The sequence below is a fragment of the Pseudophryne corroboree genome, chromosome 4 (genome assembly GCF_028390025.1).
Source record: "Pseudophryne corroboree isolate aPseCor3 chromosome 4, aPseCor3.hap2, whole genome shotgun sequence".
Lineage (NCBI taxonomy): Eukaryota > Metazoa > Chordata > Amphibia > Anura > Myobatrachidae > Pseudophryne > Pseudophryne corroboree.
In genome coordinates, this window is record NC_086447.1 from 4,379,773 (window position 1) to 4,404,878 (window position 25,106).

General features: G+C 47.1%; 1 protein-coding gene across 1 annotated transcript in view; it reads right to left on the reverse strand.

The window, feature by feature from the left end:
* TRIM54 (tripartite motif containing 54) overlaps positions 1-25,106 on the reverse strand; it is a 238,990-nt gene that overhangs the window by 56,300 nt on the left and 157,584 nt on the right. Inside the window, exon 5 of the mRNA XM_063914921.1 lies at positions 5,860-6,093. Within this exon, the coding sequence (XP_063770991.1) occupies positions 5,860-6,093 (234 nt within the window). The remainder of the gene's footprint in view (positions 1-5,859; positions 6,094-25,106) is intronic.

Below are 25,106 nucleotides of genomic sequence, written 5' to 3' on the forward strand. Positions count from 1 at the left end.
AGTCAGATGGAACCAGTAACACCGGAGTGCAGTCAGATGGGACCAGTAACACCGTAGTGCAGTCAGATGGGGCCAGTAACACCGGAGTGCAGTCAGATGGGACCAGTAATGCCGGAGTGCAGTCAGATGGGACTAGTAACACCGGAGTGCAGTCAAATGGGACAAGTAAAACCGGAGTGCATTTATGTGGGGCCAGTGACACCGGAGTGCAGTCAAATGGGGCCAGTAACACCGGAGTGCAGTCAGATGGGACCAGTAACACCGGAGTGCAGTCAGATGGGACCAGTAACACCGGAGTGCAGTCAGATGGGACCAGTAACACCGGGCTGCAGTCAGATGGGACCAGTAACACCGGGCTGCAGTCAGATGGGACCAGTAACACCGGAGTGCAGTCAGATGGGACCAGTAAAACCGGAGTGCAGTCAGATGGGGCCAGTGACACCGGAGTGCAGTCAGATGGGACCAGTAACACCGGAGTGCAGTCAGTAGGGACCAGTAACACCGGAGTGCAGTCAGTAGGGACCAGTAACACCGGAGTGCAGTCAGTAGGGACCAGTAACACCGGAGTGCAGTCAGTAGGGACCAGTAACACCAGAGTGCAGTCAGTAGGGACCAGTAACACCAGAGTGCAGTCAGTAGGGACCAGTAACACCAGAGTGCAGTCAGATGGGAACAGTAACACCGGAGTGCAGTCAGATGGGACCAGTAACACCGGAGTGCAGTCAGATGGGACCAGTAACACCGGAGTGCAGTCAGATGGGGACAGTAACACCAGGGTGCAGTCAGATGGGACCAGTAACACCGGAGTGCAGTCAGATGGAACCAATAACACCGGAGTGCAGTCAGAAAGAACCAGTAACCCCGGGGTGCAGGCAGATGGGACCAGTAACCCCGGGTGCAGTCAGATGGGAACAGTAACACCGGAGTGCAGTGAGATGGTGCCAGTAACACCGGAGTGCAGTCAGATGGGGCCAGTTACCCCGGGGTGCGGTCAGATGGGACCAGTAAAACCAGAGTGCAGTGATGGGACCAGTAACACCGGAGTGCAGTCAGATGGGGCCAGTAACACCGGGGTGCAGTCAGATGAGACCAGTAACACCGGGGAGCAGTCAGATGGGGCCAGTAACACCAGGGTGCAGTCAGATGGGACCAGTAACACCGAGTGCAGTCAGATGGGTCCAGTAACACCGGAGTGCAGTCAGATGGGGCCAGTAACACCAGGGTGCAGTCAGATGGGGCCAGTAACACCAGGGTGTTGTCAGATGGGATAAGTGACACCGGAGTGCAGTCAGATGGGGACAGTAACACCAGGGTGCAGTCAGATGGGACCAGTAACACCGGAGTGCAGTCAGATGGAACCAAAAACACCGGAGTGCAGTCAGATGGAGCCAGTAACACCGGGGAGCAGTCAGATGGGACCAGTAACACCGGGGAGTAGTCAGATGGGACCAGAAAAACCGGAGTGCAGTCAGATGGGACCAATAACACCGGAGTGCAGTCAGATGGAGCCAGTAACACTGGGGTGCAGTCAGATGGGACCAGTAACACCGGGGTGCAGTCAGATGGGACCAGTAACTACCGGGTGCAGTCAAATGGGACCAGTAACCCCGGGTGCAGTCAAATGGAACCAATAACACCGGAGTGCAGTCAGATGGGACCAGTAAAACTGGAGTGCAGTCAGATGGGGCCAGTAACAACGGAGTGCAGTCAGATGGGACCAGTAACACCGGAGTGCAGTCAGATGGGGCCAGTAACACCGGAGTGCAGTCAGATGGAACCAGTAACACCGGAGTGCAGTCAGATGGGACCAGTAACACCGTAGTGCAGTCAGATGGGGCCAGTAACACCGGAGTGCAGTCAGATGGAACCAGTAATGCCGGAGTGCAGTCAGATGTGACCAGTAACACCGGGATGCAGTCAGATGGGACCAGTAAAACCAGAGTGCAGTCAGATGGGACCAGTAACACCGGGGTGCAGACAGATGGAACCAGTAACACCGGTGTGCAGTCAGATGAAACCAGTAACACCAGGGTGCAGTCAGATGGGACCAGTAACACCGGAGTGCAGTCAAATGGGACCAGTAACACCGGAGTGCAGTCAGATGGGACCAGTAAAACCGGAGTGCAGTCATGTGGGGCCAGTGACACCGGAGTGCAGTCAGATGGGGCCAGTAACACCGGAGTGCAGTCAGATGGGACCAGTAACCACGGGGTGCAGTCAGATGGGACCAGTAACACCGGGGTGCAGTCAGATGGGACTAGTAACACCGGGGTGCAGTCAGATGGGACCAGTAACTACCGGGTGCAGTCAAATGGGACCAGTAACCCGGGGTGCAGTCAAATGGAACCAGTAACACCGGGGTTCAGACAGATAGAACCAGTAACACCGGAGTGCAGTCAGATGAAACCAGTAACACCAGGGTGCAGTCAGATGGGACCAGTAACACCGGAGTGCAGTCAGATGGGACCAGTAACACCGGAGTGCAGTCAGATGGGACCAGTAACACCAGAGTGCAGTCAAATGGGACAAGTAAAACCGGAGTGCATTCATGTGGGGCCAGTGACACCGGAGTGCAGTCAGTAGGGACCAGTAACACCGGAGTGCAGTCAGTAAGGACCAGTAACACCGGAGTGCAGTCAGTAGGGACCAGTAACACCGGAGTGCAGTCAGTAGGGACCAGTAACACCGGAGTGCAGTCAGTAGGGACCAGTAACACCAGAGTGCAGTCAGTAGGGACCAGTAACACCAGAGTGCAGTCAGTAGGGACCAGTAACACCAGAGTGCAGTCAGATGGGACCAGTAACACCGGAGTGCAGTCAGATGGGACCAGTAACACCGGAGTGCAGTCAGATGGGACCAGTAACACCGGAGTGCAGTCAGATGGGACCAGTAACACCAGAGTGCAGTCAGATGGGACCAGTAACACCGGAGTGCAGTCAGATGGGGCCAGTAACACCGGAGTGCAGTCAGATGGAACCAGTAACACCGGAGTGCAGTCAGATGGGACCAGTAACACCGTAGTGCAGTCAGATGGGGCCAGTAACACCGGAGTGCAGTCAGATGGGACCAGTAATGCCGGAGTGCAGTCAGATGGGACTAGTAACACCGGAGTGCAGTCAAATGGGACAAGTAAAACCGGAGTGCAGTCAGATGGGACCAGTAACACCGGAGTGCAGTCAGATGGGACCAGTAATGCCGGAGTGCAGTCAGATGGGACTAGTAACACCGGAGTGCAGTCAGATGGGACCAGTAACACCGGAGTGCAGTCAGATGGGGCCAGTAACACCGGAGTGCAGTCAGATGGAACCAGTAACACCGGAGTGCAGTCAGATGGGACCAGTAACACCGTAGTGCAGTCAGATGGGGCCAGTAACACCGGAGTGCAGTCAGATGGGACCAGTAATGCCGGAGTGCAGTCAGATGGGACTAGTAACACCGGAGTGCAGTCAGATGGGACCAGTAACACCGGAGTGCAGTCAGATGGGGCCAGTAACACTGGAGTGCAGTCAGATGGAACCAGTAACACCGGAGTGCAGTCAGATGGGACCAGTAACACCGTAGTGCAGTCAGATGGGGCCAGTAACACCGGAGTGCAGTCAGATGGGACCAGTAATGCCGGAGTGCAGTCAGATGGCACTAGTAACACCGGAGTGCAGTCAAATGGGACAAGTAAAACCGGAGTGCATTTATGTGGGGCCAGTGACACCGGAGTGCAGTCAAATGGGGCCAGTAACACCGGAGTGCAGTCAGATGGGACCAGTAACACCGGAGTGCAGTCAGATGGGACCAGTAACACCGGAGTGCAGTCAGATGGGACCAGTAACACCGGGCTGCAGTCAGATGGGACCAGTAACACCGGGCTGCAGTCAGATGGGACCAGTAACACCGGAGTGCAGTCAGATGGGACCAGTAAAACCGGAGTGCAGTCAGATGGGGCCAGTGACACCGGAGTGCAGTCAGTAGGGACCAGTAACACCGGAGTGCAGTCAGTAGGGACCAGTAACACCGGAGTGCAGTCAGTAGGGACCAGTAACACCAGAGTGCAGTCAGTAGGGACCAGTAACACCAGAGTGCAGTCAGATGGGACCAGTAACACCGGAGTGCAGTCAGATGGGACCAGTAACACCGGAGTGCAGTCAGATGGGACCAGTAACACCAGAGTGCAGTCAGATGGGACCAGTAACACCGGAGTGCAGTCAGATGGGACCAGTAACACCGGAGTGCAGTCAGATGGGACCAGTAAAACCGGAGTGCAGTCAGATGGGGCCAGTGACACCGGAGTGCAGTCAGTAGGGACCAGTAACACCGGAGTGCAGTCAGTAGGGACCAGTAACACCGGAGTGCAGTCAGTAGGGACCAGTAACACCGGAGTGCAGTCAGTAGGGACCAGTAACACCAGAGTGCAGTCAGTAGGGACCAGTAACACCAGAGTGCAGTCAGTAGGGACCAGTAACACCAGAGTGCAGTCAGTAGGGACCAGTAACACCAGAGTGCAGTCAGATGGGACCAGTAACACCGGAGTGCAGTCAGATGGGACCAGTAACACCGGAGTGCAGTCAGATGGGACCAGTAACACCGGAGTGCAGTCAGATGGGACCAGTAACACCAGAGTGCAGTCAGATGGGACCAGTAACACCGGAGTGCAATCAGATGGGACCAGTAACACCGGAGTGCAGTCAGATGTGACCAGTAACACCGGAGTACAGTCAGATGGGACCAGTAACACCGGAGTGCAGTCAGATGGGGCCAGTGACACCGGAGTGCAGTCAGATGGGACCAGTAACACCGGAGTGCAATCAGATGGGACCAGTAACACCGGACTGCAGTCAGATGGGACCAGTAACACCGGGCTGCAGTCAGATGGGACCAGTAACACCGGAGTGCAGTCAGATGGGACCAGTAAAACCGGAGTGCAGTCAGATGGGGCCAGTGACACCGGAGTGCAGTCAGATGGGACCAGTAACACCGGAGTGCAGTCAGTAGGGACCAGTAACACCGGAGTGCAGTCAGTAGGGACCAGTAACACCGGAGTGCAGTCAGTAGGGACCAGTAACACCGGAGTGCAGTCAGTAGGGACCAGTAACACCAGAGTGCAGTCAGTAGGGACCAGTAACACCAGAGTGCAGTCAGTAGGGACCAGTAACACCAGAGTGCAGTCAGATGGGAACAGTAACACCGGAGTGCAGTCAGATGGGACCAGTAACACCGGAGTGCAGTCAGATGGGACCAGTAACACCGGAGTGCAGTCAGATGGGACCAGTAACACCAGAGTGCAGTCAGATGGGACCAGTAACACCGGAGTGCAGTCAGATGGGACCAGTAAAACCGGAGTGCAGTCAGATGGGGCCAGTGACACCGGAGTGCAGTCAGATGGGACCAGTAACACCGGAGTGCAGTCAGTAGGGACCAGTAACACCGGAGTGCAGTCAGTAGGGACCAGTAACACCGGAGTGCAGTCAGTAGGGACCAGTAACACCGGAGTGCAGTCAGTAGGGACCAGTAACACCAGAGTGCAGTCAGTAGGGACCAGTAACACCAGAGTGCAGTCAGTAGGGACCAGTAACACCAGAGTGCAGTAAGATGGGACCAGTAACACCGGAGTGCAGTCAGATGGGACCAGTAACACCGGAGTGCAGTCAGATGGGACCAGTAACACCGGAGTGCAGTCAGATGGGACCAGTAACACCAGAGTGCAGTCAGATGGGACCAGTAACACCGGAGTGCAATCAGATGGGACCAGTAACACCGGAGTGCAGTCAGATGGGACCAGTAACACCGGAGTACAGTCAGATGGGACCAGTAACACCGGAGTGCAGTCAGATGGGCAGGAGGCATCTTCTCAGGTCCCTGCATTCACACCTGCAGGAATGCCGCCATCTGAGGCTCGTCCATGGACTGGATGGCTGATTCCACTAGTTTTGATGTGACCTCCAGGTGGTCTCCATGCTTGCGGATCAGTCCTCTCACATACTGCAGCTTATCCTCCTGCTGTTTTGTGATAATCTGTAATAACTCCTTCTTACGCTCCTCCAAAATGTTATACAAGGAGTCAAATCTCTGGCTGACGTGCTGCTTCTGCCGTCGGCTGTTATCCTGTATCCGAAACATTATTATTATTATTACATTTTATTTATAAAGCGCCACATGTGTTTCGCAGCGCCGTACAAAGGACAGTACAGGGGACAAAACATTGCATTACAGTAAATAAATAACAAATAGAGTACAGGTAACAGAGCACCACACATTCTCAAGACATAATACAGCTAAGATGTAAGTATTGAGGGAGTGATCATCGTACTACTAGAGGCTGGTGGCCATAGATGGAGATGAGCCTTTACTAGCAGGATAAAGATGGTCATTGAGTAGGGGAGAGCTGCGAGTGAAATGTGTTGAGACGAGGGCTTAGATAACAAGAGGAAAGAGGGCCCTGCTCTGAAGAGCTAACAATCTAATGGGGAGGGGCGACAGACAGATGACAAGAGGTGCAGGCAAGTGGGAGGAAGCCTGATGGCAGTATGCAAGCAAAGCTGAGATGTTCATGGCATGAGGCAGGGGGTGGAGGCGCGGCTAAAGCACTGGGTTATGCATCGGGAGGGTATGCTTTGATGAATAGGTGGGTTTTTAGTGCCCGTTTGAAGCTTTGCAAGGACGGGGAGAGTCTAATGGAGTGGGGGAGTGCGTTCCACTGAAGGGGTGCAGCACGGGCATAGTCTTGAACTCGTGCATGGGAATCAGCGACCAAGGCAGAGGAGAGGCGACGGTCATCGGTGGACTGTAGGGGGCGGGAGGGAGTATGAAGGGAGAGGAGGTTGGAGATGTAGGGAGCAGTGGAATTAGAGATGGCCTTGTATGTGAGGGTGAGGAGTGTGAAGAGGATTCTGCAGGGGAATGGGAGCCAGTGTAGATTTTGTTGAAGGGGAGTGGCAGATGTGGTGCGGCGGGAGAGGAAGATATGAATAGCTGCAGAGTTCAGGACAGATTGGAGCGAGATGGGAGAAAGTGAGGCCAGTGAGGAGAACACTGCAGTAGTCGAGTCGTGAGATGACCAGTGAGTGGATGATGAGATTATATAATAATGATATATATCATTATTATATGAGTGGTAAGTACTATATATTACTACATGGGGTAACTATTATTATTATATGAGCGGTAAGTACTGTATACTAGTACATGGGGAAAGTATCATTATTTTATCAGTGGTAAGTACTGTATATTACTACATGGGGTAAGTATCATTATTTTATCAGTGGTAAGTACTGTATATTACTATATGGGGTATGTATCATTATTATATAAGTGGTAAGTATTATATACTACTACATGGGGTAACTATCATTATTATTTCAGTGGTAAGTACTGTATATTACTACATGGGGTAAGTATCATTATTTTATCAACGGTAAGTACTGTATATTACTATATGGTGTAGGTATCATTATTATAGAAATGGTAAGTACTCTATGTCACTACGCAGGGTAGGTTTCATTATTATATCATTAATAAGTACTGTATATTACATGGGGTATGGAGCATTATTATATCAGTGGTAACTACTGTACTGTACATTACTACATGGGGTAATTATTAATATATAAGTGGTAAATACTGTATATTACTACATGGGGTATGTATCATTATTATATAGGTTCTAGATATATAACTGCATGGGGAAGTATCATTATTATATAGGTGCTAGATATATTACTGTATGGGGAATGTATCATTATTATATAGGTGCTAGATATATTACTGTATGGGGAATGTATCATTATTATATAGGTTCTAGATATATCACTGTATGGAGTATGTATTATTATTATTATTATATAGATGCTAAATATATTACTGCACAGGGTAAGTAAAAATATTTTATTGGGGTACATATTACTCCATGGGATATGTAACATTTTTTTATTGGGGTAATATATTAATGCCTGGGGTAGGTAGCATTATTATATTGGGGTAAGTATATTACTGCATGGGGTATGTAACATTATATTGGGGTAAGTATATTACTGCATAAAGTATGTACCATCATTATATTTGGAAAGTATATTACTGCATGGGGTATACATAGTAACATAGTATTTGAGGTTGAAAAAAGACAATTGTCCATCGAGTTCAACCTATTTGTGGTCTCCTATGCATGATGATTTGACTAAAATTTCTGACTGATGCTGCTGTCAGCCATTGCATTTTATCCCTATTTATAGTAACTAGATAAGCTGAAGGCTGCATAAGCCTGAGGCCATATAAGCGATCAACTTTTTGTGATTGGTTGTTAAATGACTAAGCAGTTGCTAGGCAGATCAGTTTTCCCGGTTGGTTTTTTCCTATTGGATTAGAGGGTTGTGCATCAGGATGAAGAGGAGGGTCTTAGGTTAGTATATAGGGGGTGGCCATTTTGCTAGACTCCCTCTTGCCTTTCAGTTTATGCCCAGGAAGGATAAGTACTGTTGCTTAATTTGACTGCCTGTAACTTGGTTTTTGAATTTCATTTGCCTTCTCTAGGGCTTTATATCGTACTGTACCCCCTCTCTGTGCGGTCATTCCTGCTTTGCCGACGTCTCCCTCCCCTGACATGCCTCGTCCTAGACGATCAGCTCCCCCCCCCCAGGCGCCTCGTGGAAGCGGGGAGCGCCTTCCGCTCCCGCTCCCCGAGCATTGCGCCTCAGAGAGGCTTTTCCCCAGTTGCTGACAGGCGGCGGGGACGGGCAGTTACAGCCCGCTCCCCTGCCGCACGGAGACGGGCGGCCAGCGGCCGCTCGTCACGTGGTGCCGATGCGCGCGGCTCGGCCGGGCCGCGCGTCCTGGCGCTCGCAGCGGGACGGGCCTCTCCCCTCCCTCCTGCCTCGGGCGTCTGCAGTACTCCCCCTCCGGCGGCCGCTCTGCACGTGGCGCGGGTGCGCGCGGTCCGGCTGGGCCGCGCTCCCCGGCGCCTCCCGCGGGCGAACCATCTTCCCTCCCTCCTTCCATAAGCGCCTCCGGCCCTCCTCCTCCATCCCCGCGGTCGGCTCTCAGCGGCGTCCTGGGGGCACAAGCTGTGCCGGACGGCCGCGGCAGAGCTGCGGGGGGCGAGGGGGGGTCAATATGCAGCTGGGGGATATGAGCCCAGGGCAGCGGGTAGCGGCTCCCGCTGTCCCCGGGACAATACAGGGCCCCATACTACCCCCCTCCAACGAGGGGTTTAGCACACCGCACCTCAATTTAAATAATATTGGGCCGTTTGGGCCTAGTGTCGCTGGGGCAGGGGACGTGGCAGCGGCTGCCGCCACACCCGCCCCGGCGACAGTCACATGGCAGGGTTTCCCCCCGGCCTCGGTGGCCTGCTCGGGCTCCTCCTGGGTGTCAGACGCCCCGCCGCCATTAACGGCGCCCCCGCTCGTCGGTTTTCAAACCCCTCTCCACGCCCTGCCCGGTCCTTTTCAGTTTGGGTCCACACAGACATCCGTCTCGGCGGCTTATATGACGCCCGGCGGGGCGCTTTCGGTAGCAGCGCAGCAAGGCTTCGCGGGGAGCCAGTCCTTCCCCGGGGGTTTTGCGTGGCCTCCGGCTCCAGCATTCCCCTTAGCCGCCAGCATGCCTTCCATGGGCTTCATGACGGTGTCCGGCACACAGTTTTCCCCGCACGGGGTCAGCGCGGGCGCCGGCGTGCAGTCCACGTGGTCGGTCGGTGGCCCCCGAGTCGCGGTGCCTTTGCGGGCCTGCAGTCAGGGCAAGCACCGGGCGGTGGGTATCAGGTGGCACAGAGTTGGCCCCCTCTCGCGGCGCCCCCTCAGTTCCTTCCGGCATCATACGGATGGGCGGGGGCGGGCGGCTGCCCGCCGCATACGGCGTGGTGGCCGTCTTACCCCGCGAGTTTCGGTGCAGTGAGCGGGTCAGCCTTTACGCAGTCGATCGGGTACACCTCGGCGGGGGCCCCCTCCCTGCAGCTGCCGGGCGGCCATCCGCCACGGAACGGGGGGACGGGCTCTCCGCCTCCGCATTTGCGGACAAGTGTTAATGATGTTCTGGTTCCCCCGGTGCCGGTTGTCCCCTCTTTTTCTCCCTTGCAGGTTCCGTCTAATTCAGGGGCTACGCCCGTCACGAGGCGAAGGTCACGGACAAGCGCGACTGCGAACGTGGAGGTACGGCCATCAGCGGAGGCGGGTGCAGCGGACGACGCGGTTCCGGGTCCTTCAAACTCCGGTGAGCTAAATATTCCTTTACACGTTTCAACTTGTAGTTCCTCGTCTTCTAGCAGCGTATCATCCGGCTCTCCGCGGCGCCCGCGTAAATTAGCTAGGCTCATCGCGCGGCGAATGGCCAAGGAGGCGCACAAGGTGGCCGCTCCTGCGCAGGTGGTCCCCTCCGACCCTCCCCGTTACGGCGAGATGGTACATTGCGCCAACACGGCAGTGACAAGAGGGGTTCGTAAGCGCATGCGGGAAAAAATACGTAAGGGGAAGTATGTAGACATATTCACCCTTACAGAGGAAATGCGGCAGGGTTTTGACGCGGCCAAGAAACCGGGTGGTATTGGGGAAAATGCGTTTCGCAATTTTCACCAGTGGCTGCGTGGGTTTTTGGTGTTCATGGCTTGCTACACGGAATCGCGTCCCGCGGAGTATGCCAACTTGGTGAAATATTTGTTTTTAGTACACGATATGTACTTAAAATCCAAGGGTTCCGCGTGGCGGGATTACGACGAGAAGTTTCGTCGCAATCAGGATGGCAACCCCATCCTGCCCGCGGGTTTTAAGGATGTTGAGGTGTGGTTGGAGGTCACGCAGCAGGTCAAACCCACCCCGGACGTCACGGCCAAGAAGCCCGGGGCGGCCGGGGCGGTGGCTTCTAGATTGACGGGAAAAGGCAAGTGTTTCGCCTACAACGACGGCAAATGCGGCAAAGGAACGGGCTGTCGTTTTCGCCACTCATGTAGGTTGTGCGGAGCCAGTCACCCGGCCAAGGAATGCACCGCGGCGACAGGCGGTAAGCCTGCCGCTTCCACCGAGGCCGGTGGAATTGGCAAGTAAGGCCTTCTCCCCGATTATAGTTCCCGAGTTGCAGCGCTGGCTTACCTTGTACCCCGATGAGTCTGCGGCATCGTTCCTCTTGGAGGGCTTTCAGCACGGTTTTCGTTTGCCAATCCCGGATTCGGTGTATGTGGTAGCACGCCAGAATTTGAGATCGGCTCGGGAATTCCCGCAGGAAGTCCGGCGGAAGGTTGACGGGGAGATTGGGCTGGGGCGCATGGCTGGGCCCTACGCCCTTTCCCCGTTGCCCTCCTTGTGCATTTCCCCAGTAGGGGTAGTGCCCAAGAAGGCCATAGGTAAGTTTCGTTTGATACAGCACTTGTCGCACCCGCCGGGGTTGTCGGTCAACGACGCTATCCCGGAAGCCCAGTGCAGAGTTCGATATCAGTCATTTGACGACGCGCTGCGATTAGTGCGGGATTGTGGTCCGGGGAGTCTGTTGGCAAAATTGGACGTGGAGTCGGCCTTTCGGCTACTCCCGCTACACCCAGATTCCCTGCGGTTTCTGGGTTTCAAAATAGGGGGCGAATTCTACGTCGATCGGTGTCTCCCCATGGGTTGCTCTGTCTCCTGCGCCTACTTTGAGTGCTTTAGCACATTTTTGCACTGGTGCGTCCAGACCGCCTCCGGGCAGCTGGGGGTGGCTCACTACCTGGATGACTTTCTTTTTGTAGGGCCCGGAGACAGTTCGGTCTGTGGGGACATTCTCTCGGTGGCCAGGTCGTTATTCTGCGCTTTAGGGGTACCGGTTGCGCAGGATAAGTGCGAGGGTCCTTGCACTTGTCTTAGCTATTTAGGTATCGAAATTGACACGGTAGGGGGGTGCTGTCGCTTGCCCGAGGATAAGGTGCGGAAACTATTGGGTTTGATTACAGACTGTTTAGCAAAACGCAGGGTTCGACTTAAGCAGGTGCAGTCCTTGCTTGGTTCTCTCAATTTTGCGTGTCGGATTATCCCCATGGGCAGGATTTTCTGTCGCAAACTTGAGCGGGCCACCGCGGGGACGGTTCGGCAGAATCACTCCGTGTACCTTTCCCGCGAGATCAAGGATGATTTGCGGATTTGGGTCTCGTTTCTGGTGTCCTTCAACAGGGAGGTTTTGTGGCCCGCTCCTTGTTGTTCCAGTAAGCAGCTGCAATTGTTCACGGATGCTTCCGGTAGTCTAGGGTTTGGCGCGTTCTTCGCTGGCGCATGGTGCGCTGCGGCCTGGCCGGCATCTTGGGTAGCGCGTGGGTTTACCAAGAACCTTCTGTTGCTGGAATTGTTCCCGATCATAGTGGCGCTTGAGTTATGGGCCGGACGGTTTGCAAATAGGGAGATTTTGTTTCTTTGCGACAACTTGGGGGTAGTGCATGCGATTAATAATCAGCGTTCCTCCTCTCCGCAGGCGCTGCGACTGCTAAGGCATTTAATGTTGGTTTGTTTGCAGCGTAATATTAATTTTAGGGCTCGCCACGTTCCTGGAGTTGACAATGGAATTGCGGATGCATTGTCCCGGTTCCAGTTTGACAAATTCAGGACGTTGGTTCCGGGAGCGGAGGCAGAGGGGTTACAGTGCCCACCTTCTGTCTGGCAGATGGTCGAAGCGGTTTAACGGCGTTAGCCAGGTGTGCTCTGGCTCCCTCCACGCTACGAGCGTATGATGCTGCATGGCGGGATTGGTCAGCCTTTCAGAGTAGGTACGGGGTAGCAGGTGAGTCCTCGGCCGACGCCCTGTTGACCTTTGTTTGGGAGCATTACCAGAACGGCAGGTCAAAAGCGGCCATGGCTACTGCCCTTGCGGGCATCGCCTTTCACTCGCGGCTCCACGGGACGGCGGACCCCACGGGGTCGTTTGTCCTTTCCAGAGCGCTGAAAGGCTGGGCTAGGTTGCACCCGGCGCCTGCGGATTCGCGTAGGCCTATAACGTTGCAGCTGCTAGCAGAATTGCTGCGCGTGCTACCTCAGATTGCGTCCTCGGAATTTGAGGTGGCATTGTTTAGTAGCGCGTATGCCCTGGCCTTTTTTGGGGCTTTTCGGGTGAGCGAGTTAGTGGCGAGCAGCAAGGCGTCCCGGGAATCGGGTCTGCTCTACGAGAATGTGCGCCTGCAGGAGGGCCTGTTGCTCTGTAGGATTGTGCGGTCCAAGACAGATCAAACAGGTCGGGGTCGCTGGTTGTCCTTGGAGACTCAGGGAGGTTCGGGCGTTCGCTGCGGCTGACGCAAGAGTATGTGCGGTTAAGACCTCCGGGGGGTAACCAGTTGTTGGTGCACGCGCAGTCGGACCCTCTGACAAAGTTTCAGTTCTCATCGGTGTTCAAGAAATGTTTGACGGCGTTGGGCTTGCAGGAGGCGGACTTCGGTACTCATTCCTTTCGGATTGGGGCGGCTACCCATGCGGCGGCCGCTGGTTCATCACCGGCGGCTATTCGGGAGTTGGGTCGCTGGAGGTCGGCCTCCTATAAGTTCTATGTCCGTATAGATAAGTTATAAGTGCGCCTGTTGCGCTAACCCAAAAACATGTTTACTCGTCGGTTTTTGAACGCTTACCGTTCAGGAATCGAGGGTGTGAAGCGAATTTTTAAAATTTTTCCTCCGAGGGGGCCTAATTTCAATTGGCTGTTCTATCAAGGTCCACGGGAGGTTTTTTGAGTTTTCTCCTTCACTTGGGTTTAATTGGTTACGTTGTGTTTAAGTTACAGATTATGTGCATAATCTGACATTAGGATATTTTCTTTTACAGCTGTCATCAATTTTGGAGACCAAATATGGATGGTTGGTCATTCCTATGTTTTTTGGGCGGAGAAACATCCCATGGCATCTAGGGCGACTGAGATTTTTGGGTCCAGGCAATTTAGATGGTTAGGTGTTAGGGGCATGTTATGGGGTGATCTGTTGCGCGTCCTTTTTTCTAGGGAGCGCCGCTGGGGTCGCCCCAGTTGTATTATCATTCATCTGGGTGGTAATGATCTGGGCCGAGTTAAAGGCATAGACTTGATTTTGTCTATAAAGGCGGATGTGGTGGCGATACGTTGTCACTGGCCTGGGGTATGCATTGTCTGGTCGGAAATGGTGCCCCGTTTCCATTGGCGTGGTGCGGTGCGTTTCTCGGTGCTGGAGAAAGCACGCAAAAAGGTGAACTCGACGGTGTCTCTTTTTGTCAAGGCCATAGGCGGAGTGGCAATTAAGCATCCTCTGCTGGTGCTGCGGAACAGGCAGTTCTATAGAGACGATGGGGTTCACCTTTCTCCGGAAGGAGTGCAGTTTTTTCTGGAGGATATTTTCGGTCTTTTCCGTATGAGCTAGTTAGTTTCTGGTTGGTTAATGTTCTGTTTGCGGATGGCGGTGGCGGTTTGGTAAACCTTGGTGGCGGGAAATCGCTGCCAACCAGCTGTCACACAGGCATAAGTGGTCATTGTGGGGCTCCCTCTTTAAATGGACGGCAGGTGTGTCCTTTTCTTGCGGTTGGACATTTAGACGTTCCCCTGCGGGAACCGAACGTTTGCCAGAGAAAGAGGGGTAAGGCCAGCACAATGCGGGTTATGCGGGAAGGAGGCGGGGTATGTGTACTCCCCTCCTTGGTTTGGTGGTTTGTCATCTAGGTGACGGGTGCTGGTGTTTGGCAGCGGTTTTCTGTTTGCCATCCTCCAAACTAAAGTTAATTATATATTCAATTCAATTCTAATTCGGCCTCAATTATTAGTTTAAAGAGTTGGTCAGCGATTAATAAACATCGTCTGACCTTTAACTCCAGCTACGGTGTCCGTGTCTTTATTTCAGTGTGTGGTGTGGTTTTATTTAGTGATAAGCTAGCTTAAAGAAAAGGTTTATGTAATCACAATAAAGTTATGAGCGGCTTAGATAAGCTGAAGGCTGCATAAGCCTGAGGCCATATAAGCGATCAACTTTTTGTGATTGGTTGTTAAATGACTAAGCAGTTGCTAGGCAGATCAGTTTTCCCGGTTGGTTTTTTCCTATTGGATTAGAGGGTTGTGCATCAGGATGAAGAGGAGGGTCTTAGGTTAGTATATAGGGGGTGGCCATTTTGCTAGACTCCCTCTTGCCTTTCAGTTTATGCCCGCCCGCCCTCCCAGAATGCGTCTACGTTTTTTGTTCTTGCTGTGGGCTATTGAAAGCCAGATTGGCGGGAAATCGCTGCCAACCAGCTGTCACACAGGCATAAGTGGTCATTGTGGGGCTCCCTCTTTAAATGGACGGCAGGTGTGTCCTTTTCTTGCGGTTGGACATTTAGACGTTCCCCTGCGGGAACCGAACGTTTGCCAGAGAAAGAGGGGTAAGGCCAGCACAATGCGGGTTATGCTGGAAGGAGGCGGGGTATGTGTACTCCCCTCCTTGGTTTGGTGGTTTTTCATCTAGGTGACGGGTGCTGGTGTTTGGCAGCGGTTTTCTGTTTGCCATCCTCCAAACTAAAGTTAATTATATATTCAATTCAATTCTAATTCGGCCTCAATTATTAGTTTAAAGAGTTGGTCAGCGATTAATAAACATCGTCTGACCTTTAACTCCAGCTACGGTGTCCGTGTCTTTATTTCAGTGTGTGGTGTGGTTTTATTTAGTGATAAGCTAGCTTAAAGAAAAGGTTTATGTAATCACAATAAAGTTATGAGCGGCTTATAATGCATGACTATGCACCATACCCCTGGATATCCTTATCCAATAGGAATTTATCTAACCCATTCTTAAAGGTGTTGACAGATTCCGCCATTACAACTCCCTCGGGCAGGGAATTCCAAACACGTATTGTCCTTACCGTGAAAAAGCCTTTACGCCGTATTGTGCGGAATCTCCTCTCCTCTAACCTGAGCGAGTGTCCACGAGTCCACTGTGTTGATCTAACCAAAAACAGGTCCCGCGCAAGCTCTGTGTATTGTCCCCTTATATATTTGTAGATGTTGATCATATCCCCTCTTAGTCTTCGCTTTTCCAATGTAAACATGCCTAGTCTTTCAAGCCTTTCCTTGTATTCCATCGTCTCCATGCCCTTAATTAGTTTGGTCGCCCTCCTCTGTACCTTTTCAAGCTCCAGGATATCCTTTTTGTAGTACGGTGCCCAGAACTGTACACAGTATTCAAGGTGTGGCCTCACTAGTGATTTATATAACGGGAGTATAATACTCTCGTCCCTAGCATCAATACCCCGTTTTATGCATGCTAATATCTTATTAGCCTTCTTTGCTGCAGTCCTACTTTGGGTACTACTGCTTAGCTTGCTATCTATGAGGACACCTAAGTCCTTTTCCAGTACAGAATCCCCTAATTTTACCCCATTTAGTAGGTAGGTGTAATTTTTGTTCTTGTTACCACAGTGCATTACCTTACACTTGTCTGTGTTGAAGCCCATTCTCCATTTGGCTGCCCATGCTTCTAATTTAACTAAGTCGTTCTGAAGAGACTCGGCATCCTCCTCTGTATTTATAGCCTTACACAATTTGGTATCATCTGCAAAAATTGACACCATGCTCTCTAGACCTTCTGTTAGGTCGTTAATGAAAATATTGAACAATAGCGGTCCTAATACTGAGCCTTGCGGCACACCACTTAGCACTTCAGTCCAAGTTGAAAAAGATCCATTAACCACAACGCGCTGCTTCCTATTATCTAACCAGTTTTTGACCCAAGTGCATATTGTGCTTCCTAGCCCTGATTCTTGTAGCTTGTATATAAGTCTCATGTGTGGTACAGTATCGAACGCTTTGGCAAAGTCTAAAAAGATTACATCCACGTCTTTACCCTGATCTAGGTTTGCGCTTACTGTTTCATAAAAGCCAAGTAAGTTGGTTTGACAGGATCTGTCCTTCATAAACCCATGTTGATTCCTTTTAATGACCTTATTGGTTTCAAGGAACTTCTGAATACTATCTCTTAGAATACCTTCCAATACTTTCCCCACTATAGATGTAAGACTAACTGGTCTATAATTACCTGGTTCAGCTTTACTTCCCTTTTTGAATATAGGCACTACTTCCGCTATACGCCAGTCTTTGGGAACCATACCTGATATAACTGAATCCTTAAAGATCAAAGATAGCGGTTTTGCCAGTTCAGAGTGAAGCTCCATTAGAACCCTTGGATGAATACCATCGGGCCCTGGTGATTTATTAATCTTTAAATGTTTTAATCGGTCACAGACTACTTCCTCGCTTAAATAAGTACCTATCAGTGTGATATTGTCATTATTGAGATTGTGTGTCAGTCCCTGAATTGGGTCCTCTCTAGTGAATACTGTTGAAAAATACTCATTTAGTGTGTCCGCTGTGTCATTATCATTTTTGCTTAAGACTCCCAACTTGTCTTTCAAAGGGCCTATACTCTCCTTTTTTAATCTCTTGCTATTAATGCATTTAAAGAATTTTTTGGGATTCGCTTTGCTTTCCTTTGCTACTAGTTTTTCAGTTTCTACTTTAGCTGCTCTTATTTCCTTTTTGCAATTTTTGTTACATTCCTTATAGTGCTGAAATGACTCTGCTTCCCCGTCAGATTTGTATTTTTTAAATGCTCGCCTTTTCTTGCCCATAAATTCCTTAATCTTTTTGTTAAGCCACATCGGTTTATGATTTTTATTCCCTTTTTTGCTACTCATAGGAATATATTTGAGTGTATTTTTAGCTAGCAGGAATTTTAGTACCTCCCATTTCTCCGTAGTATTTTTTCCTAAAAACAAACCTTCCCATTCAATATCCCTGAAAAATACCCTCATCTTTTCAAAATTTGCTTTGCTAAAGTTTAAAGTCCTAGTTGAACCAGTATAAGGCTGTTTGTAGAAACTGATATTGAATGTGACCATATTGTGGTCGCTGTTTCCTATGGGTTCCCCTACTATAATACCCGATACCAAATCCTGATTGTTTGTTAATACCAGGTCTAAGATTGCATTGTACCTAGTTGGTTCCTCGATTAGTTGGACTAGGTAGTTATCATTTAGTGTGTTTAAAAACATATTGCCCCTAGCAGTATCACATGAATCGTTTTTCCAGTTTATATCTGGATAGTTAAAATCGCCCATCACTACTATGTCTCCTACTCCTGCTGCTCTTTCAATTTGCTTTAGTAACAATTCATCATCAGATGCGTTGATACCAGGCGGCCTATAGCATACACCCAATACTAACTTTTTTGTTCCTTTTTCCCCGCATGCAATTTCTACCCATAATGTCTCAACAGTGTCTACAGTCCCCTCCTGAATATCTTCCTATATATTAGGTTTTAAAAACGGCTTTACGTACAGACACACCCCTCCACCCATTTTATTTAGTCTGTCTCTCCTAAACAGTGTATAGCCCTCTAGATTGACTGTCCAATCATGAGATTCATCCCACCAAGTTTCAGTAATGCCTATAATATCATACTGTTTGCTTGCTGCAAGTATTTCTAGTTCACCCTTTTTACCAGTAATGCTTCTGGCGTTTACATACATACAACTAAGATAAGTATTTTCCCTTGCGTTAGGGACATCTTTCACCTTATGTGGCAAGGATGACCTGTTATCGTCATTGGTTAGTGCTTTGGTAAAATCCCTTTTAGTACCCATGTTAGTAACCTTACTGCCTGCTCTTACCCTCCCCCCAACTTCTCCCCCATTTCGTTTACTACCGCCATCCCCACTATTCTCACTGCATGACCCGTAGTTTCTAGCTAAACCCTCCCCCCAGGCTCCTAGTTTAAAATCTCCTCCAACCTTCTAACCATCCTTCCCCATGTAACATTATTATATACTGTATGGGGTATGAAACATTATTATATTGGGGTAAGTATATTACTGCATGGGGTATGTAACATCATTATATTTGGAAAGTATATTACTGCATGGGGTATGTAACATTATTATATTGGGGTATGTATATTACTGCATGGGGTATGTAACATTATTATATTGGGGTAAGTATATTACTGCATGGGGTATGTAACATTATTATATTGGGGTAAGTATATTACTGCATGGGGTATGTAACATCATTATATTTGGAAAGTATATTACTGCATGGGGTATGTAACATTATTATATTGGGGTAAGTATATTACTGCATGGGGTATGTAACATTATTATATTGGGGTAAGTATATTACTGCATGGGGTATGTAACATCATTATATTTGGTAAGTACAGTTGTGCTCATAAGTTTACATACCCTAGCAGAATTTGTGATTTTCTGGCCATTTGTTCTTAACCCCAGTTCTTAATACCGTGTATTGCCCCCTTTAACATCAATGACAGCTTGAAGTCTTTTGTGGTAGTTGTGGATGAGGCTCTTTATTTTCTCAGATGGTAAAGCTGCCCATTCTTCTTGGCAAAAAGCCTTCAGTTCCTGTAAATTCTTGGGCTGTCTTGCATGAACTGCACGTTTCAGATCTCCCCAGAGTGGCTCAATGATACTGAGGTAGCCAATGACAGGTAGACTTGGCCTTGTGTTTTGGATCATTGTCATGTTGGAACGTCCAAGTACGTCCCATGCGCAGCTTCCGGGCTGATGAGTGCAAATTTTCCTCCAGTATTTTCTGATAACATGCTGCATTCATCTTGCCATCAATTCCAGTGTCTCGGTAGCTCACACATCCCCAAAACATCAGCGATCCACCTCCGTGTTTCACAGTAGGGATGGTGTACCTTTCATCATAGGCCTTGTTGACTCCTCTCCAAATGTAACGTTTATGTTTGAGGCCAAATAGTTAAATGTTGGTCTCATCACTCCAAATGACTTTGTTCCAGAAGTTTTGAGGCTGGTCTCTGTGCTGTTTGGAGTATTGTAAGCGGGATGCTTTGTGGCATTTGCGTAGTAATGGCTTTCTTCTGCCGATTCAACCATGCAGCCCATTTTTCTTCAAATGCCTCCTTATTGTGCATCTTGAAACAACCACACCACTTTTTTTCAGAGAGTCCTGTATTTCAGCTGAAGTTATTTGTGTATTTTTCTTTGCATCCCGAACAATTTTCCTGGCAGTTGTGGCTGAAATTTTTGTTGGTCTACCTGACCGTGATTTGGTTTCCACAGAATCCCTCATTTTCCACTTCTTAATTAGAGTTTGAACACTGCTGATTGGCATTCTCAATTGCTCAGATATCTTTTTATATCACTTTCCTGTTTTATACAGTTCAATTACCTTTACCCGCAGATCCTTTGACAATTCTTTTGCTTTCCCCATGACTCAGAATCCAGACACGTCAGTGCAGCACTGGATGAAAGATGCAAGGGTCTTTCAGGAGTCCAGAAACTCACTGACCTTTTATACACACACACTGATTACAAGCAAACAGATCACAGGTGAGGATGGTTACCTTTAGTAGCCATTCAGACCCGTTTGTGTCAACTTGTGTGCATGTTATCAGGCCAAAATATCCAGGGTATGTAAACTTTTGATCAGGGTCATTTGGGTAGTTTCTGTTGTCATTATGATTTAGAAAGAGTAAACACAGTTGTTTAACAATAAATGGCTTCACCCAACCACTAACCATGAGTGAAACAAAAGTTTGTGAGTTATCATTCATATTCTCTGAGAAATGGCCAGAAAATCACAAATTCTGCTAGGGTATGTAAACTTATGAGCACAACTATATATTACTGCATGGGGTATGTAACATTATTATATTGGGTAAGTATATTACTGCATGTGGTATATAACAGTGTTATATTGGGGTAAGTATATTACTGCATGTGGTATGTAACATTGGTCCTCATTCCGAGTTGATCGTTAGCTGTTTTCATTTGCAGCGCAGTGATCAGGCTATAAAACGGCACTTCTGCGCATATGCATATGCTTCGCACGCGCGATGTACTTTCACAACAAACGATGCAGTTTCACACAAAGTCAAGCGACGCTTTTCAGATGCACTGCTGATTGCTGAGTGATTGACAGGAAGTGGGCGTTTCTGGGAGGTAACTGACCATTTTCAGGGAGTGTGCTGAAAAACGCAGGCGTATCAGATAAAAACGCAGGCGTGCCTAGGGAAACGCGGGCATGGCTGGCCGAACGCAGGGCGTGTTTGTGACGTCAAAACAGGAACTAAACAGACTGAAGTGATCGCTAGCTAGGGGTAGGTCTGGAGCTACTCAGAAATGGCACAATCTTTTTTTGTAGCCGCGCTGCGATCCTTTCATTCGCACGTCTGCTATGCTAAGATACACTCCCAGAGGGCGGCGGCTTAGCGTTTGCACGGCTGCTAAAAGCAGCTAGCGAGCGATCAACTCGGAATGAGGGCCATTATTATATTGGGGTAAGTATATTACTGCATGGGGTATGTAACATTATTATATTGGGGTATATTACTGCATGGGGTATGTAACATTATTATATTGGGGTACGTATATTACTGCATGGGGTATGTAACATTATTATATTGAGGTAGGTATATTACTGCATGGGGTATGTAACATTATTATATTGAGGTAGGTATATTACTGCATGGGGTATGTAACATTATTATATTGAGGTAGGTATATTACTGCATGGGGTATGTAACATTATTATATTGAGGTATGTATATTACTGCATGAGGTATGTAACATTATTATATTGGGGTATGTAAATTACTGCATGGGGTATGTATCATTATTATATTGAGGTAGGTATATTACTGCATGGGGTATGTAACATTATTATATTGAGGTAGGTATATTACTGCATGGGGTATGTTAACATTATTATATTGAGGTAAGTATATTACTGCATGAGGTATGTAACATTATTATATTGAGGTAAGTATATTACTGCATGAGGTATGTAACATTATTATATTGGGGTATGTATATTACTGCATGGGGTATGTATCATTATTATATTGGGGTATGTATATTACTGCATGGGGTATGTAACATTATTATATTGGGGTACGTATATTACTGCATGGGGTATGTAACATTATTATATTGAGGTAGGTATATTACTGCATGGGGTATGTAACATTATTATATTGAGGTAGGTATATTACTGCATGGGGTATGTAACATTATTATATTGGGGTAGGTATATTACTGCATGGGGTATGTATCATTATTATATTGGGGTACGTATATTACTGCATGGGGTATGTAACATTATTATATTGGGGTACGTATATTACTGCATGGGGTATGTAACATTACTATATTGAGGTAGGTATATTACTGCATGGGGTATGTAACATTATTATATTGGGGTACGTATATTACTGCATGGGGTATGTAACATTATTATATTGGGGTATGTATATTACTGCATGGGGTATGTAACATTATTATATTGGGGTATGTATATTACTGCATGGGGTATGTATCATTATTATATTGGGGTATGTATATTACTGCATGGGGTATGAAACATCATTATACTGGGGTAGGTATATTACTGCTTGGGGTATGTAACATTATTATATTGGGGTAAGTATATTACTGCATGGGGTATGTATCATTATTATATTTGGAAAGTATATTACTGCATGAGGTATGTAACATTATTATATTGGGGTATGTATATTACTGCATGGGGTATGTAACATTATTATATTGGGGTAAGTATATTACTGCATGGGGTATGTAACATTATTATTTTGGGGTACGTATATTACTGCATGGGGTATGCAACATTATTATATTGGGGTAGGTATATTACTGCATGGGGTATGTATCATTATTATATTGAGGTAGGTATATTACTGCATGGGGTATGTAACATTATTATATTGGGGTACGTATATTACTGCATGGGGTATGTAACATTATTATATTGGGGTAAGTATATTACTGCATGGGGTATGTAACATTATTATATTGGGGTACGTATATTACTGCATGGGGTATGTAACATTATTATATTGGGGTAAGTATATTACTACTTGGGGTATGTAACATTATTATATTGGGGTACGTATATTACTGCATGGGGTATGTAACATTATTATATTGGGGTACGTATATTACTGCATGGGGTATGTATCATTATTATATTGGGGTAAGTATATTACTACTTGGGGTAAGTAACATTATTATATTGAGTTAGGTATATTACTGTATGGGGTATGTAACATTATTATATTGGAGTACGTATATTACTGCATGGGGTATGTAACATTATTATATTGGAGTACGTATATTACTGCATGGGGTATGTAACATTATTATATTGGAGTACGTATATTACTGCATGGGGTATGTAACATTATTATATTGGAGTATGTATATATTACTGCATGGGGTATGTAACATTATTATATTGGGGTAAGTATATTACTGCATGGGGTATGTAACATTATTATATTGGGGTACGTATATTACTGCATGGAGTATGTAACATTATTATATTGAGGTATGTATATTACTGCATGGGGTATGTATCATTATTATATTGGGGTAGGTATATTACTGCATGGGGTATGTAACATTATTATATTGGGGTATGTATATTACTGCATGGGGTATGTATCATTATTATATTGGGGTATGTAACATCATTATATTGAGGTAGGTATATTACTGCATGGGATATGTAACATTATTATATTGAGGTAGGTATATTACTACATGTGGTATGTAACATTATTATATTGAGGTAAGTATATTACTACTTGGGGTATGTAACATTGTTATATTGGGGTACATATATTACTGCATGGGGTATGTAACATTATTATATTGGGGTAAGTATATTACTGCATGGGGTATGTAACATTATTATATTGGGGTAAGTATATTACTACTTGGGGTATGTAACATTATTATATTGGGGTAAGTATATTACTGCATGAGGTATGTAACATTATTATATTGGGGTAAGTATATTACTGGATGGGGTATGTAACATTATTATATTGGGGTAAGTATATTACTACTTGGGGTATGTAACATTATTATATTGGGGTACGTATATTACTGCATGGGGTATGTAACATTATTATATTGAGGTAGGTATATTACTGCATGGGGTATGTAACATTATTATATTGGGGTAAGTATATTACTACTTGGGGTATGTAATATTATTATATTGGGGTACGTATATTACTGCATGGGGTATGTAACATTATTATATTGGGGTACGTATATTACTGCATGGGGTATGTAACATTATTATATTGGGGTAAGTATATTACTGCATGGGGTATGTAACATTATTATATTGGGGTAAGTATATTACTACTTGGGGTATGTAACATTATTATATTGGGGTAAGTATATTACTGCATGAGGTATGTAACATTATTATATTGGGGTAAGTATATTACTGCATGGGGTATGTAACATTATTATATTGGGGTAAGTATATTACTACTTGGGGTATGTAACATTATTATATTGGGGTACGTATATTACTGCATGGGGTATGTAACATTATTATATTGAGGTAAGTATATTACTGCATGGGGTATGTAACATTATTATATTGGGGTAAGTATATTACTACTTGGGGTATGTAACATTATTATATTGGGGTACGTATATATTACTGCATGGGGTATGTAACATTATTATATTGGGGTACGTATATTACTGCATGGGGTATGTAACATTATTATATTGAGGTAGGTATATTACTGCATGGGGTATGTAACATTATTATATTGAGGTAGGTATATTACTGCATGGGGTATGTATCATTATTATATTGGGGTATGTATATTACTGCATGGGGTATGTAACATTATTATATTGGGGTAAGTATATTACTGCTTGGGGTATGTAACATTATTATATTGGAGTACGTATATTACTGCATGGGGTATGTAACATTATTATATTGGGGTACGTATATTACTGCATGGAGTATGTAACATTATTATATTGAGGTAGGTATATTACTGCATGGGGTATGTAACATTATTATATTGAGGTATGTATATTACTGCATGGGGTATGTAACATTATGATATTGAGGTAGGTATATTACTGCATGGGGTATGTAACATTATTATATTGAGGTATGTATATTACTGCATGGGGTATGTAACATTATTATATTGAGGTAGGTATATTACTGCATGGGATATGTAACATTATTATATTGAGGTAGGTATATTACTGCATGGGGTATGAAACATTATTATACAGGTGCTAAATATAAAGGTGCTGATAAAAATAATAATTCAACATTTATTAAAAAATAAATGAAGAAACAGTGAAATGTTC